The following is an 18,709-nucleotide window of genomic DNA, read 5'->3' as shown; positions in this document are numbered from 1 at the left end:
CCACTCCACTTGAACCCCACTGCCCCCGAGTGCTCCCCCTCCTATATGAGCTCCATATGCCGCCCCTCACCCGCTCCCGTGCAGCTCTGCGGACTCCAAGACCCCACCACATCCTCCCACCGGCACACAGCCCCTCCTCCTTCCACAAACATCTGCAGTCGGGGTTCTTCAGCACTTCCCACATTTGGTCATGTGACCATGAAGGAGCATGTGACCAATGACGTCATATACCTCCTTCTAACAACTCCACTCTAGCATCTCCCATTCTGCCAGGTATAGGAATCTGACAGAACACGGGTCAGTGTCGGGCGCTGGTGCAGGAGACAGGTCGGGCTCAGCGGCAGGTTGTGAGGTTCGCGGAGATTCCCAGGGAACAGACATGGACACCTCCGGGAAAGAGCGAGAAGCCGTGCAGCTGATGGCCGAGGCCGAGAAGAGGGTGAAGTCCTCGCATTCCTTCCTGAGGGGTCTCTTCGGGTAAGTGTAGGGAGGAGGTGGGGGTGCTGGCTGGCGTCATGGGGGAGGGAGAGGTGTTTCCCCGGCCGGGATCTGGGATGCTGAGTCAGAGCTGACCCTGGAGGACTGTGACCAGTCCCTGCAGAGAAATGTCACCAGTATACAGATATATATAATGAATGATGTCATCAGTATACAGATATGTATATAATGAATGATGTCACCAGTATACAGATATGTATATAATGAATGATGTCACCAGTATACAGATATGTATATAATGAATGATGTCACCAGTATACAGATATGTATATAATGAATGATGTCACCAGTATACAGATATGTATATAATGAATGATGTCACCAGTATACAGATATGTATATAATGAATGATGTCACCAGTATACAGATATGTATATAATGAATGATGTCATCAGTATACAGATATGTATATAATGAATGATGTCACCAGTATACAGATATGTATATAATGAATGATGTCATCAGTATACAGATCAGATCTGTATATAATGAATGATGTCACCAGTATACAGATCTGTGTGTATATATATATATATATATATATATATATATATATATATATAATGAATGAATGATGTCACCAGTATACAGATCTGTATATAATGAATGATGTCACCAGGAGTCTGATGGATCACCCATATCGTGATGGTCACTAACTCATAGATGGTAGAATCGCAGCGTGTGAACAAGTCTTTATATAGGTTGACATCTTCTAGGTTGGTCCTCAAGGTAGCAGCATAAGGAGGTTCCTCTGTCAGGGCTGGACCTAGATGTCCTTCCTTTTTAAAATGGGTGTCACATCCATAGACTCTATTGGAGAGAGACTATAAATGTGCAGCCAACTCTCTTGGGCACTCCTTTTGTCAGTGATTGTAACCCAATAGTCCATCAATTATGGTAGGAGATCCTCTTTAACGTTGAGGTTCCCCCGGTGGGATCAGATGACTGCAGGAGACCTCATCATGACGGGTCTGTTGATACATTAGTGTTGATCACAAATGACTCTCCTGTACCATGTAAGCTCCTGTCTGCTAAACTGCTTCATACCCTTCAGTGAGGGCCAGCACCCCTCAAGCCATGTCTGAGGCACCTCATCAAGGGGTTTGTTTCCTTCCCATGGGGCGCTGCCTGAAAATAGGTCTCCATACACGTGCAGGGTCTCCTCAATGTAAACAGCCCACCGTCCCGAGGTATCTTGCACTCCATCAGTTTCAGGCTAGCGGAGCTCCAAGGTGGGCACACTCATTATGATTGGCATACTGTTTGTTTGGGAATGAAGAACCAGTGACCTCCTAAACAATCAGAATTTATCATTTTCGAGGGAGACTGAAAATGTAGTCAGAATGGGTGAAGTGAAGAAGAATGATCAGGACAACCTGGTTCCCCATCAGGGAATATGGACATCAAAGGGGTGGGTGCCCTTTTGCAACCCCCGTATGAGAAAAGGGCCGCTAACATCCCCTCTGGCGACCTGAATGGCCGCTATTCACAGTATATTGCTGTGTTTCCGCAGAATCCGCACGTGTTGGATTTGGTGCATTTTTCACCCCATGCATTGCAAAGACTGTAATCAGTGATGGATATCCGTAGCATAAATGAACCCTATGAGGATCTAGTCCAGGGATGGCCAACCTGTGGCTCTCCAGCTGTTGCAAAACGACAACTCCCAGCATGCCAAGACTGCCTTATAGCTATCAGCCTACAGCAGGGCATGGTGGGAGTTGTAGTTTTACAACAGCTGGAGAGCCACAGGTTGGCCATGCCTGGTCTAAGATCTGCACTGCAGGACCGTTTAGGGAGAGTTCACTTCACCATTATTTTTCCGTTCTTCTGATCCGTCAGAACAGAAAAAAAAATAGATCCTGTAAAAATACAGATGCCATTTCTGTTTTTTTAGATGGGGGGGGGGGGGGCGAGTCCTGCATGCAATGGATAAAAAAAATTAAATAAATGGATAGATTAAAAAAAAAAAAAAAATAAAATAAATTATGTAAACCCTCCCTAAGGGCTCATGCAGACGGTCCCGAATGCACGTGCAACATCTGTGCGAATTCCACAGATGGATCCAGACCTATTCATCTTGAATGGGTCAGTGATCCGTCCGCACCGAAAAAAAATTGTTCTAAGTTCTTTTTTTTTTTTTTTTTTGCGGTGCGGAGCCGCGGGGAGAAACCCCACGGAAGCACGGCTGGTGCCCTCATATCGCTGGGTAACGGCCGTCTGCAAAAGCCCTTGCACTGCAAATCCACGGCAAAGAAGGGTCTGTCCTGTACCCTTAGGGCATGCATGGCCGCATTGTACAGCACCAGCAAGGGGGAAGAGATTTTAGGAAAACACACGGGGGGAGATTTATCGAAAATAGAAAACTGGCTTAGTTGCCCGTAGCAACCAATCAGATTCCAAATGAAAGGTGGAATCTGATTGGTTGCTATGGGTAACTAAGCCAGTTTTCCTTGGCACCATTTTTGATAAATCTACCCCCCTCATGGTGTATAAAATTTTCACAGTGAATTGATCTTCGCTGTGGATTTGAAATCTGCAGAATCGCAATTTAGTCGCCACCGTGGATTTCACACTTTGTAGTGCAGAGGGTGAAATCCACGTCTATTTCAGTGGCAACAGCCGCATGAGGTTCATGGATCCGCAGGGGAAAATGTTCTCTGTATTCTCCGTAGCCTGAGGGTACATGCATGTGGCGGTATAGTTTATGTACATTTTCATGAGGATTTTGCAGCGTTTTCTGCACCAACATCCGCATATGTTACTTGCAGGTTTGGTGACGGATTTTCATGTGGATTTGGCCCAGATCTCAACATTTGCATTGTGCACAAACAATTGAAATGCTACGGATTTCAAAATCCACACCACAGGTCATTTTCTGCAGGTTAAGGTGGTATTTGGAAAATCTCCTCTACTCAGCTGGTACTGTGTTGCTCTGCAGATTTTCCAGACGGCAATCCACGCAAAAGGCTAGGGCTACACGACGACATGTGTCGCGTGGCACACAGAGCACAGGTACAGTGCAGCATGTGTCGCGCGGCGCACAGAGCACAGGTACAGTGCAGCATGTGTCGCGCGGCGCACAGAGCACAGGTACAGTGCAGCATGTGTCGCGCGGCGCACAGAGCACAGGTACAGTGCAGCATGTGTCGCGTGGCGCACAGAGCACAGGTACAGTGCAGCATGTGTCGCGCGGCACACAGAGCACAGGTACAGTGCAGCATGTGTCGCGCGGCACACAGAGCACAGGTACAGTGCAGCATGTGTCGCGCGGCACACAGAGCACAGGTACAGTGCAGCATGTGTCGCGCGGCACACAGAGCACAGGTACAGTGCAGCATGTGTCGCGCGGCACACAGAGCACAGGTACAGTGCAGCATGTGTCGCGCGGCACACAGAGCACAGGTACAGTGCAGCATGTGTCGCGCGGCACACAGAGCACAGGTACAGTGCAGCATGTGTCGCGCGGCACACAGAGCACAGGTACAGTGCAGCATGTGTCGCGCGGCACACAGAGCACAGGTACAGTGCAGCATGTGTCGCGCGGCACACAGAGCACAGGTACAGTGCAGCATGTGTCGCGCGGCACACAGAGCACAGGTACAGTGCAGCATGTGTCGCGCGGCACACAGAGCACAGGTACAGTGCAGCATGTGTCGCGCGGCACACAGAGCACAGGTACAGTGCAGCATGTGTCGCGCGGCACACAGAGCACAGGTACACTGCAGCATGTGTCGCGCGGCACACAGAGCACAGGTACACTGCAGCATGTGTCGCGCGGCACACAGAGCACAGGTACACTGCAGCATGTGTCGCGCGGCACACAGAGCACAGGTACACTGCAGCATGTGTCGCGCGGCACACAGAGCACAGGTACACTGCAGCATGTGTCGCGCGGCACACAGAGCACAGGTACACTGCAGCATGTGTCGCGCGGCACACAGAGCACAGGTACACTGCAGCATGTGTCGCGCGGCGCACACAGAGCACAGGTACACTGCAGCATGTGTCGCGCGGCGCACACAGAGCACAGGTACACTGCAGCATGTGTCGCGCGGCGCACACAGAGCACAGGTACACTGCAGCATGTGTCGCGCGGCGCACACAGAGCACAGGTACACTGCAGCATGTGTCCCGCGGCGCACACAGAGCACAGGTACACTGCAGCATGTGTCCCGCGGCGCACACAGAGCACAGGTACACTGCAGCATGTGTCCCGCGGCGCACACAGAGCACAGGTACACTGCAGCATGTGTCCCGCGGCGCACACAGAGCACAGGTACACTGCAGCATGTGTCCCGCGGCGCACACAGAGCACAGGTACACTGCAGCATGTGTCCCGCGGCGCACACAGAGCACAGGTACACTGCAGCATGTGTCCCGCGGCGCACACAGAGCACAGGTACACTGCAGCATGTGTCCCGCGGCGCACACAGAGCACAGGTACACTGCAGCATGTGTCCCGCGGCGCACACAGAGCACAGGTACACTGCAGCATGTGTCCCGCGGCGCACACAGAGCACAGGTACACTGCAGCATGTGTCCCGCGGCGCACACAGAGCACAGGTACACTGCAGCATGTGTCCCGCGGCGCACACAGAGCACAGGTACACTGCAGCATGTGTCCCGCGGCGCACACAGAGCACAGGTACACTGCAGCATGTGTCCCGCGGCGCACACAGAGCACAGGTACACTGCAGCATGTGTCCCGCGGCGCACACAGAGCACAGGTACACTGCAGCATGTGTCGCACCAATGTCACGCAACAATTTTTATATTGATAGTCTATGGTGTTGCAGTGTGACATGTGACATACTGCCATGCTACAGTAGTAGAAAAATCCATCTTGGATGGATTTTTTGCTATTGTCGTGTCGCAGTATGTCGCAGTGCGACACCATAGACTATAATAAAAATTGTACCGCGACATTGGTGCAACAAAATGTCGTTGTGTAGCCCTAGCCTAATATACACTGTGTGCATGTGGCCTTAAAGTTAAAGAGGTTTTGAGCTTTTCCCATATTGATGACCCACCCTCAGGATAGGTCATCAATATCAGATTGGCGGGGATCCGACTCGTGGCACCCCCGCCGGACTGCTGCATGAAGAGACCGCAGTGCTCAAGCTTTCTCTACACTGATTACCTATTCGCCATTGACATTGCAGTGGCGAGCAGTGTGATTAAAGCACCTTGGCCCCCTGGAGCTATTACACTGATCGCTGCTGCTGTGTCACCGCCGAGCAGGTAACCAGTGCATTGAACACGGCGCTCGCAGGAGTGCTGCATTTTCTTCATACAGCTAATTGGCAGGGGTATCGGGGGTCACATCCCCACCAATCTGATATTAATAGGTTATCAATATAGTAAAAAGGGAGAACCCCTTTAATTGCACCAAACATTTAGGGGGTAAAAATAGGGTGTTGCAACTTTTTAGGTTTATTGACCCAAAAAATTTAGCAACATCACTGCAGTTTTGAAAAGTGGATGGAAGGTGGACATAGTTAGGCCTCTTGCACATAATCCGTCTGCAAAAGACAGATCGGCAAAATATGGATACCTTCCATGTGCACTCCTCATTTTTCTCACTCCTATCAATAGAAAGGACTATGCTCGTCTGCAACGTGGACCAGATTAGGACGTGTCTTATGTTTTGTGGAACAGCCATACAGATATATAGAAAATACATGAATGGGTCCATGAGCTGTCGGGGGAAAAAAAATGCGGATAGTGCACAGATGGAAAATACGATCCTGTGCATGAGACCTTAGCCTGTCGAGATGATTTGAAGGGGTTGTTCACTTTAAAAAAATATATATATTGATGACATATCCTTATGATATGTTATCAATATCAGATCGATGGGGGTCCGACTCCCAGCTGGTTGAAGAGAAAGCAGCGCTTGTGCTGCTTTCCCTTCATCGTTTACCTGCTTACCATCGCAACCGCAGCAGTGGCCAGTGAGCAGATGCAATTACAGCAATGGTGTCGCATCCACTTCTATGGGACAGCTCCCTCCTGTTTGAGTGTATAGGAAGTGAATGGTATGGCTTGGGTATAATTACACCTGTTCACTGCTGCTATTGAACTGGCGGGGGGCCAAGTCTTCTGAAAATAGGTCATCAATATTAAAATTCAGACAACCCCTTTAAGCCAGATTTATCAACTGAGACTTGTTTAAAAGCTGGCAAAATTGTCCCAGCCTTCCTCCAGTAAAAGGGCTGGAGTAGAAAGTGGAGTAACCTCTCCAAACAGAAATATTAGCGCTAAAGATGCGCCAAATTTGTCAAATGTTCACACGTGCAACATTTGCTAAGTTTGCAGACAGTGCGGACTCCTGCAAAACTGACTAAAAGAAATTCCCCACGTGATGAATCTCCCGCTTAGTGATTATACTTTGAGAAATTGGGTGTGATGCTTGCCGTGGAGATTGTCCCTTGCGGACCGCGTGGTGCGGCGTGATTATTTTAGGATTATATTACCTTACTCCACGCTTGTACATGGCGTCTGATCTTTATCTTGTATGTGAACACTTAAAGGGGTGAGTTATTATTTTGTTCTTTGTATGTTTCTAACTAGGCAAATGTAACGGCTTTACCATGCACTTACTGCATCTGTAGTTGCTCCTTTCTCAGATTTCACTGAGGGTCACATGACCTGTGATGTCAGCCTCTCTCCCTGTTCTGATGATGTTTCGTGCAGAAGCCTGAGAGATCAGATGTGAGTCTGTACACAACGCCCCCCTTCACTGCTGTCTACTGTTGTCTGCTCTCTCCCTTGATTCTTAACCCCTTCAGCTGCACAGACTCATAACTAAAGGCTTTACTGAGTAGCTGCAGGCAGTGAATAGACAAATGCTGGGCACAGGAGCTGACAGAGGAGTTCTGTAGAGCATTGCACAAGAACAGGATCCTGTGTGTATTAGCAGTGTCATTATACAGCTGGGACTTGTAGTCCTACACGTGCAACATACTGCAGAGTTTCCCACCAGGCAGACATGTCACTCAGGGCAGCTGTTGTAGCCACTCCCTTTGCAGAGCAGGGGGAGGGGCAGAGAGTGTTGTTATTGCAGTTAAACATAGGGCCAGAAGAGAACCAGGGAAATGAGGAAATATAGTTTTTCTTGCCAAAAACTTGCTTAGCTTAGTTATATATTGCTGACCATCAGATTTACAGGGCTATATATATATATTTTTCATAACTCGGACAACCCCTTTAACCTAACCACATGCATCATTTTTTAATAAAAGCACCAACCATCCCTCGACTTCTTGGACATCACATAAAATGGGGCGAGGGGGGAGATTTGGAGCATTTCTGATGTGTGAATATGACTTTGCAAACACATTTCCAGTCCTCCCTTCCAGCCTGAAGACTACAGCGGTGACACTGGGGACGTCAGGTCTGTCTAGGGGCACACAACCCATCATTATTGAAGTTTATACTTGGTAATCCAGACTTCAGGACGTACAAGCTGCTGATTTGATGTAGGAGATTGAGGTCAGGAGTCTGTTCTGGCTTTCTTTGTGCTCCACCTGTCCCTTATCACACAGAGTCTGGGGAATTTACTTCTGGTGAACATCAAGTTGATGATCTTTTATTATTAGATTACCACCGCAGGATGTCTCAGAGGGGTGGCCTGGGGGTGTAGTCACAAGCAGGAGAGGGCCACAGGGATTTCTACAGCTTAAGGCCTCATGCACACGACCAGGGTGTGTTTTGCGGTCCACAAATCGCGGATCCACAAAACACGGATGGCGTCCGTGCACGTTCCGCAATTTGCGGAACAGCACGGACAACCTTTAATATAAATGCCTATTCTTGTCCGCAGGACAAGAATAGGACATGTTATATTTTTTTAGCGGGGCCACGGAACGGATCTTTTGCGGCCCCATTGAAGTGAATGGGTCCGCATCCGAGTCTTTGGGCTGCAAAACGGACTCGCCTGCATAACGGAAACAGGACGGATCCGTTTTGCAGCCCATACACTCCTATTATGATGGAATGAATAACGGAATGCCTCTAAAGGCATTCATGCATTCCATCATAGAATTGCGTTATGGTCCGTGGTAACTGAATCCATTACGCAATTCACCTTTTACCAGTAAACAAAGTGTGAACTAATTTCATAACCTGAAATTCGCTAGTCTCTAGTTATAATGGCTCCTTTTGTCTAGGGAGCAATGATTAGGAGAGAAAAAAATGGCCGCCGTCCTATTAGCACACACAAAACCTGTCCTAATCACACAGGAGGACAAGTTACTTCACAACACTGAGGTAAAGAGCTGCCTCATCCTGCTCTCTGCTCTGCTTGTCATGGATCATCATCCTGAATACAGTTTAATATGATATTTAGCTGAATCTTTGTGGGAGTGGAGTTGATCAGGAGACATGAAGTACAGAGAGGACAGACTCTGGTAATGTGGGGCTGTGGTAATGGAGACTGCAATTCTAACAGAGATTCAGCTAAAGATTTTATAATCTGTGTTCAGATCTATAATCCCTGACAAGCAGAGAGGAGGATGAGGCAGCTCTTTACCTCAGTGTTGTGAAGTAACTTGTCCTGCTGTGTGATTAGGACAAGCTATGTGTGTATAGGATGGCGGCCATTTTATTTCTTCTAATGATTGCTACACAGACAAAACGAGCCATTATAACTAATGTAAGGTATTTTGAATATATTTATAATGAAGTAATATTTAGGTATTTTCAATTTCTTAATTCCTGAAGAACCCCTTTAATCTGTTTGTATGATATATGGAATAAATAGTTATAAGATTAGGTGCACTGCTGTGGTGGATGCAAACAGTAACATCTGACTAAGGCCTCTTTCACACGACAGTATGTCCATTTCAGTGTTTTGCGGTCCGTTTTTCACGGATCCGTTGTTCCGTTTTTTGCTTCCGTTGTGGTTCCGTTTCCGTTCCGTTGTTCCGTTCCGTTTTTCCGTATGGCAAATACAGTATACAGTAATTTCATATAAAAAATTGGGCTGGGCATAACATTTTCAATAGATGGTTCCGCAAAAAACGGAACGGATACGGAAGACATACGGATGCATTTCCGTATGCATTCCGTTTTTTTGCGGACCCATAGACTTTAATGGAGCCACGGAACGTGATTTGCGGCCAAATATAGGACATGTTCTATCTTTAAACGGAACGGAAAAACGGAAATACGGAAACGGAATGCACACGGAGTACATTCCGTTTTTTTTGCGGAACCATTGAAATGAATGGTTCCGTATACGGACCGTATACGGACCGCAAAAAACGGCCCGCAAAACGGAAAAAAAAAACGGTCGTGTGAAAGAGGCCTAACCCTCACACTGATGTTAAAAATTAGACATTAGCCAGTATATCCTTATATTAAGGACACGCCTGGGCCCACACACCACGCCAAGGTTTCTCAAGTGGCACGGGACCTAACGCTAAACCTACCTGTACCGTATGGGTAGTACCAGGAGCCAGTGGGCAAATTACAGCAGCGTAAGGTCCGACTCCCAGCACAGCTCCCAGTTACCTCCAGTGTGACTAATCACACGTACAATCGGAGGAGGCTTAGAGTTCCACCCATGGCTGGCTGATATGTTGCAGGCCTCACAGGTGCACCTAAATGCTGCCTATGGATGGTAATCAAGGGGCATTAAAATTGGAGTTTATACACCTCCAAGTGGTCTCAAAAGGCAGGAAATTCTCAACCCCAAATGCAGTTGTGCATTTATGCTTGGGGGGAGCAGATACTGCGCCTGTGGTCTGTTGCTATAGGCGATCCCCAGCAAAAAAATGCATACAATAGAGGATGCCCGCAGCAGACCACAAGTGCCACAAAGACATCCTACACCAGATGGTAAAATGTGTGGATGTACAATAATACATAGAATAAGTAGTTGTAAGATTAGGTGCACTACTGTGGTGGATGCGAACAGGAACATCTGACTAACCCTTACAGTGATGTTAAAAATTAGACATTAGCCAGTATATCCTTATATTAAGGACACACCTGAGCCCTCACACCACGCCAAGGTTTCTCAAGTGGCATGGTACCTAATGCTAAACCTACCTGTACCGTATGGGTAGTACCAGGAGCCAGTGGGCAAATTGCAGCAGCTCCTCCGAGCATAAATGCACAACTGCATTTGGGGTTGAGCATTTCCTGCCTTTTGAGACCACTTATTTTTGTCATTTAAATTGTATTATTGTAACGGCACCCCGTGCATAAGAGGGGGTAAATGCTGTTTAAGAGATATTCACTTTCCAGATGCAAAGGCAGCTACTAAAGAAGCCAATCTCCCGAACTGGAAACCATATGAATGCTGCATACAGCCGAATAGGAAAAACCATATGAAAGGTTTACACTCCTAGCAGTCGAACTAGCACAAGAACGAGACCAAGCTCTGTGTTGAGGGTCAAGCAGTGGTCAGCCAGAGCTGTGTGTTTATTGTTCTTATATACACATTCTTACACATTAGTACCACCCACATGGTTTTGTAAAACAACCAGTAACCCCGTACAATACACTCAGACACTCCCACACAAAATCCTCCCCTCTGCCTGTGATACAATTGCCTTACACAATGGGTTAATGTAATTATCACAGACAGGAGAATACACAGTTTTACACAATGTCTTCTGTCCTGGAGACAATTGGGAAGTAATCCAATTTATCTCCAAGGGCAGAGGCAAAACTCCATTAGCCACATGGCAACAGAAGACAATAAAAAAGTATAGTAAAAAAAAATATTTAACTGTGCAGCCTGTCCTAAGGATAGACTAAGAATTTTTAAAACCTAGTTAACCCCTTTAGTTGTACAGGAAAACCCATATGAAAGGTTTACACTCCTAGCAGTCGAACTAGAACAGCAAAACAGGGTGCGGGGTAAGTATATTCCCTCTGAGGGGCCAGGCACATGGGGAGGCTGTTTGTTATATTGGACCCCCCTTTTAATTCTATTAAAAAAATAAATTTCTGACTATTTTTTGGGCCAAAAAGATATGGGTAATATGGATACAACAATACTAATGAAATACTAATGGTCGTTAACCATTAATAATTTTTTATTTTTTTTTTCTCTTCTGTTTTCCATAGTGGAAATACAAAGATTGAAGAAGCTTGTGAAATGTATGCCAGAGCTGCCAACATGTTCAAGATGGCCAAGAACTGGAGTGGTATGTGTCAGCCTCTGTGGGGCGCTTTTAAGGCTTTGTCCATCTACTTTGTAATCATAGAAGCTGCTTAAGACCTTCCATCAAACATTTCTGGGCCGATTCAGAAAATATGTTGGGGGGGTAATCTGGGGCCCATGCATAAATGCTTAATCGCATCCATTACTATTCTCTACAGTGCAATTGGAAAGTCTTTAGACTCTCACTTTTTTCACATTTTGTTATTTTGCAGCTTTGTGCAAAAATTAAAGTTTATATTTGTCCCATTATTCTGCACTCTGAGCCCCATAATGAGAAAGTGGGAACAGTATGTTACAAATCTTTGCTAATGCATTGAAAAGAAAAACAAAAATCTTGCATTGACATAAGTATTCAGACCCTTTACTCTGGATTTAGTTAAAGCACCTTTGGCAGTGATTACAGCCTCCAGTCTTCCTGTGTATGATGGCCACAAGGTCTGCACTCCTGGATTTGGGGATTTTCTGCCATTTTTCTCTGCAGATGCTTTCAAGCTCTGTCAGGTTGGATGGCCTGTCGGTGGACAGCCATTTTCAGGTCTCTCTAGAGATGTTCGATTGTGTTCAAGTCTCTGGCTGTGCCACTCAAGGACATTCATGGAGTTGTCCCTAAGCCATTCCTGTGTTGTCTTGGCTAAGTGCTTAGGGTCATTGTCTTGTTGGAATGCACTTTGGATCAGGTTTAGAATATCTCTGTACTTTGCCCCATTCAGCTTTTTCTCAACTCTCTAATCACTCTCCCTGTCCCAGACGCTCAAAAACACCCCACAACATGATGCTGTCACCAGTAGGGATAGTATTGGGCAGTGCCTGCTTTCCTTCAAACATGATACTTAGAATTGAGACCAAAAATTTCAATCTTGGTTTTATTCATCACACAAGAGAATCTTCTTTCTCGGTCTGAGAGTCCTTTAGCTCCTTTTTTTTTTGTTGCAAACTTTCATGTGTCTTACTGGTGCTTCTTTCTTGCCACTCTGGCATAAAGCCCAAATTGGTAGAATGCTGCAGTGATGGTTGACCTTCTGGAAGTTTCCCCAATCTATAAATATAATCTTTGGAGCTCAGCCACAGTGACCATTAGGTTCTAGGTCAACTCTCTTACCAAGATCTTTTTCCTCTGCATAGTGGGGTGGCCAGCTGTAGGAAGAGTCCTGTTTGTTCCGAACTTCTTCCGTTGAAGAATTATGGAGGCCACTGTGCTCTTGGGAACTTCAAGTGCAGCAGAATTATTTTTTTTGTACCCTTCTCCAGATCTGTGCCTCCACACAGTCCTGTCTCTGAGCTCTACAAGCAGTTCTTTCTTCCTCATGGCTTGGCTTTTGCTCTGATATGCATTGTCAGCTGTGAGAAATTACATAGACAGGGGTGTGTCTTTCCAAATCATGTCCACCACAATCAAGTTGTAGAAACATCTCAAAGATGATCAAGAGAAATGGGAGGTCCCCAGAGCTAAATTTCAAGTGTCCTAGCAAAGGTCTGAATGCCCATAAAAAATTTTAGATTTTTCTTTTTAATAAATTTTCTAACGTTTCTAAAATTCTTCATTTTCTCATTATGGGGTATTGAGTTCAGGATGACGGATGGGAAAAAAAAGTGATTTTTTTTTTTTTTATTTATTTTATTTTTAGCGCAACATAACAAAATGTGAAAAACTGAAAATCTGAAGATTTTCTAAATGCACTGTACTATTGGGTTTTTGTGGATGTGTAGAGTGGGGAGAGGCTAGAAATTAGTCAATAGTCATTCTCTAAAGGGGAATCAATCAACAAGTGCTTTACCGTTTGCTGAAGGCATCCACCAGCATACTCATCCATCTTCTTCAATGGAGGATTCTGGCCCAAGTATTTCCGTAGAAACGTTTCCCCTCGCTCTTGTTCTGCAATCCAGTTCTCCAAGACAAAGGTCTCCCATGCATGATGTGAAAGCAGGAGTTTTCCAGCTTTATGGACTGTTTTTCAACTTTTTTCAGCAATGTGGTGTATCTGTTCAAAAATCACATTCATCTGCTCTCTGCTACTCTGTCCTGGCTCCCTGGCTGTGTCCATTGATCATCTGATCTCCGGCCTGTAAACTTCCACACGGACAGGGTCACTGCACCACTACAGCCAATGACTCTCCACAGCGGTGATGTGTCCCTAAGTGGCATGTCACTTCTGGTTCACATGCTGCTTGGGGACAGGTCACCACTGAGGCTAGACATTGGCTCAAGCAGTGCCCATGACACCATCAGTCCAGGAGATCATTGACTGGAGCCGGGGAGCTGGAATAGAGCAGCAGGGAGCAGGTCAGTATTATTGTTTTCAATAGATATAACATATGGCTGGAAAAAGTTGAAAAAGCCGGCCATACACTTTGGATAGTCATCTGATAGCTCTTCCTTATATGCCAGAGAAAATAGCCTGGTGTTTAATTCAGTATACACCTGTATATGAGGAATATGTGTCCATTCCACTAAAAACTACACCAGGGATCAGCAGCCTCCGGCATGCCAGCTGTTCTGAAGTTACAACTCCCAGAATCCTCCTTTCACTTCTTTGGGAGTTACAAAAACAACCGAGTAAGTGTGCTTGCTGGGAGTTGTAGTTTCACATCGTCTGGAGTGCCGAAGGTCGCTGATCCCTGAACTGCACATATATCCTGTTCATTCCCTGTCGATGAAGCACAGAGAATTCAGTGTACACCTGTATATGTTAAATATGTGTTCATTCCACCTCTATCAAATACAGGAAACTGATTATTCCTATTTCTATAGCTTTAAAATGAATAAAATGGTTTATTTTTTTTCATTCTTTTTAGTATGTCCCTAAAATTAGATTTGGTTATAAACATTAGAATTGAGGTAATTTTCATAGACTTGCATTGGCTTTGCTGTTGCGATAATGGGGCACATTTACTAATGGACTCGCGGCACCTTTTAGACGTAAAGAGTGTCACAGGTCCCCTTTTCTGTCCGGCCGTGTGACACAATTTTGGCACACGGCTGGTTTTGCGCTTTGTACGCCAGTTGGGCGGGGGCTGGGACCCCAGCCCTGGCAAATTTACTTACACTAACATTTGGAAACGGGCGCAAATGTGAGCTAAAAACTACACCACCCAGGGGCTGGCGTAGTTTTTACTCCAGGCGCACAGATTGTCACAGATGCTCCTAATTTATGACTAGGCACATGCTTTGTCATAAATTTGACGCTTCTAGCGGCAGCACAGAGGGGGGAAACTAAGACTGGCGGTCTTAGTAAATTTGCCCCAATGTACTGCTGACTGTGCCTTATTCCTTGTCTAACTTCTCCTCAGCTCCCAGTCACTGGTCTTTCCTTTTTAGCTAATGACTTATTTTCTTCAGCTGCTAATTTTTAATGAGGGCTCATTCAGACGACTGTAGTGTTTTGTGGTCCGCAAATTGTGGATCCGCAAAACACGGATATCTGCCCGTGTGCGGTCCGCAGTTTGCAGACCGCACATGGCCCGCACTATGAGAGAAATGCCTATTCTTGTCCACAATTGCGGACAATAATAGGACATGCTCGGTCTTTTTTGCGGGGCCGCTTCATTTGCGACTACCATTGAAATGAATGGGTCCGCAGCCGTTGCGCAAAATTGCTACTCCCCCTTTGTCTCAATCTGAGCCACCAATCAGATGTCAGAGAGAGCACCTGTGTCCTCCGGTCTCCTCTACTGGCTTCTGAACAGTGCCACAGCTAGAGATAGGGGCCCTCAGGAGCCGACAGCTCCCAGAGAAGGCTCCTCCATCTTTATCTATAAGACCAGTGCCAGTGCCATGTACATAACAGGGGCTGCCCTGGACAGTGTCTGAAACCACCATCTCCCTTTTTTTCAAGCACTGGCTAAGAAATGATCAACATGTCAGTATGGGAACATTTACTGTCCTAAAGGACTACTACAACCCAACGCTCTGCCCTGCTTCCAAGTAAAGAACCATAATGATCAACAGTATTCTGCACATATCAACAAATACATTAATATTCATTCATTAAAGGGGTAGGCCCATTCCAGACATTGGGGGCATATGCCCCCCCGAATGTCTGATAGGTGCAGGTCCCACCTCTGGGACCCACACCTATACTTAAAACAGAGCAGGCAAATTCCCGGCGGGCACACCACACAAGTGAACAGAGCCCCACCCACGCTAGTTGAATACTAGTCATGACGTCACTGGGCCAGCGGTAAACGGTGAGAAGGCCGCGGCGCTGCTGGAGCGCCGCTGCCTTCTCAAACAGCTGATAGGCGGAGGTCCCGGGTGTCTGATGCCCACCGATCAGATGCTGATGATCTATCCAGAGGATAGATCATCAGTTAAAACAAACTGCAGAACCCCTTTAAAGAGGACCTTTCATCATAAAGTGTGTGCAATTCTTATACTACCTTATCGGGCTGCTGCCACTGACTTTTTTATTTATTTTTATTTTTTATTTTCTTCAAAAGGACCCCCTGTTCACCCGCTGTGCTCCCCGTTTGTTTCGTCGCCTCATATGCAAATGAGGCGACTTGGTTATAGTAGGCGTTGACATTTTAGTTCTGCTGGGCGCGGTTATCTTCTCCCTGGCATCGAGCGCATCCAATCACAACGCCCCGCTCTGAGCCAAGGAGAAGGAGCTCAAGTTCTCGCGAAAACTTGAGCTTGTAGACGTCCGGACCGAGCGCGAGAACTTGAGCTCCTTCTCCCTGGCTAAGAGCGAGGCACTGCAATTGGATGCACTCGCTGCCACCGCTGCCCCAGTGACGTCACGACTTGTATGAACTGGCCTGGGCGGGGCTAAGCTCCGTTCACTTGTGTGGTGTGCCCGCCGGGTCTTTGCCAGCTCTATTCTAAGTATAGGTGTGGGACCCGCACCTATCAGACATTGGGGGGGCATCAGATGACCGCGCTCAGCAGAACTAAAATGTAAACGCCTACTATAACCAAGTCTCCTAATTTGCATATGAGGCGACAAAACAAACTGGGAGCACAGCGGGCGAACGGGGGTCTTTTTGGAAAAAAAAAAAAAGTGCCCGGACATCAGTGGCAGCAGCCCGATAAGGTAGTATAAGAATTGCACACACTTTTTTCTGATGAAAGGTCCTCTTTAACGTCCTGACTGTCAGCATACTACGTCCAGGTTTCAGAATATTCGGAATTAAAATGTGACTGTTTTGGGTAGTCGGCCTTCCTTTGCTAATGTGCTGATGAGAGATGTGGGAGAGATATACGATATATTTTGTCGCTGTTGTGATCTGTTACTCTGTTTTATAGCTGCGGGAAATGCATTCTGCCAGGCGGCCAAACTACACATGCAGCTTCAGAGTAAACATGACTCCGCCACAAGTTTCGTTGATGCCGGGAATGCCTATAAGAAAGCTGATCCTCACGGTAACTGGCATGAAATATCCACCTACTACAACAATTCTGTGTTATCCAAGATACAAGACACGACATGAAGACGCCATTGTTAAAAGTTAGCACTAAATGCACAATTGGGTTCTCCAGACGATATAAATGACGGACCCCAGCCTTCAAGTGCTCTGGTTTTTATTCTCTGCCACCAGGCTCTGATAATGGGGATCATGGTGGGGCAGTGCCTGTTTATTTGGGTATTGCCCACAGACAAAAAAATAAGGGCTTTTTCAGATGAGCATGTCCAGCGCAGAAACTATGTTCCATGTGGGATCTTCTGTTATTTACACTGCTTGTTTCACAGGCTCACACAGCACTATAGTGATTTATAATGCTGTGTGTCTCTGCATGATCTTGCTTTTATAGAATTATACGTGTAGAGACACACAGCCTTATAAATCGTTATAATGCTGTTTGATCCTGTGAAACAAGGTGTGACCATAACGGGAAATCGTGCTCCCACACGGAGCATGTTTTCCGCACTGGGCACGCTCTTCTGAAATAGGCCTTAGATGGACATTCATGAAGCTAGGATATACAGATTAAGAAATTAAAGTCGTCTGGCGCGTGTTGTCAAACCCTAGAAATGTATTTCTATTGGGGTCATTTATCAAACAGGTGTAAAGTTGAACTGGCTTAGTTGCCCATAGCAACCAATCAGATTCCACCTTTCATGTTTGACAGCTCTTTTGGAAAATGAAAGGTGGAATCTGATTGGTTGCTATGGGCAAACTAAGCCAGTTCTACTTTACACCAGTTTGATAAATGACCCCATATGTTAGGAAATGTGAGATCTTCTAACTTTAAATTTGGTTGGTTATAGAGATTAACAATTTGAGCTCAAATGTGAGGCTGTGACCACTGCTTTAAGGGTGAATGCACACGATCTGGATTTATGTGCGGACAATCCGCACTGAAATCTGCAGGTTTTCGCAGGGAAATCCATGCGGTCAATCCACATCAATTGGTGCGGATTTGGTGCAGATTTTCCGCATGCAGATTTTACTGTCCCCATTGAAGTGAATAGAGAAAATCCAGACAGAAAAAAAAAAAAATGAACATGCTGCGGATTTTAAAATCTGCACTGTGGGTCAAAATCTGCGCTAAAAATCTGCATTGTGTGCATGAGAATTTCAAATTCTTATAGAATACAATGTACATGACCTACGGTGCGGATTTTCCTTGCGCAAATCCGCAACTTACAGGCCCGCAACTTACTGTGCGCTATTTGTAATTTATGTACGTCCCTGGTTCAGATTTATTTCTCTTCTCCCACAGAATCTTTAATTGTATGGTGCATTACATCCTATCTGACGTGCAATCCCAGCAGTCATTGGTCATGATCATTGGGCTGTTAGTAAAACAATCTGCTGAAAAAAAACCTCTAAAACCATCCCCGTATATCACCAAGGAACTCATTAAAGGGTTCACGTTTGGTGTTCTTTTCTTTTAGACCCTCCATCTCACCCCCTTGGCCCTGCCGGTCCTGGGTCTTCCTGCGTCGACATCTGGTTTGATTTGAGCCATGTGACTTCCAAAGTCAATGATGGGCTGCAGCTGTGACATGTCACACATGCGTCATTTGACCCAGTGACGCAACACATGGGTGACATGTTACCACTGCTCATAGCACTTTGAACCTT

At 46.2% G+C, this 18,709-nt stretch overlaps 1 protein-coding gene across 1 annotated transcript in view; it reads left to right on the top strand.

Annotated features, from left to right (window-relative positions):
- Positions 1-228: 228 nt before the first annotated feature.
- NAPB (NSF attachment protein beta) overlaps positions 229-18,709 on the top strand; it is a 41,091-nt gene continuing 22,610 nt past the window's right edge. The window contains exons 1-3 of the mRNA XM_044289965.1: positions 229-477; positions 11,584-11,663; positions 16,926-17,042. Coding sequence (XP_044145900.1) covers positions 380-477; positions 11,584-11,663; positions 16,926-17,042 — 295 coding nt within the window. The 5' untranslated portion in view covers positions 229-379. The remainder of the gene's footprint in view (positions 478-11,583; positions 11,664-16,925; positions 17,043-18,709) is intronic.

Source organism: Bufo gargarizans, chromosome 4, assembly GCF_014858855.1.
Source record: "Bufo gargarizans isolate SCDJY-AF-19 chromosome 4, ASM1485885v1, whole genome shotgun sequence".
NCBI lineage: Eukaryota > Metazoa > Chordata > Amphibia > Anura > Bufonidae > Bufo > Bufo gargarizans.
The sequence above is the reverse complement of the archived record's forward strand: the minus strand, read 5'-3'. Positions and strand labels throughout refer to the sequence as shown.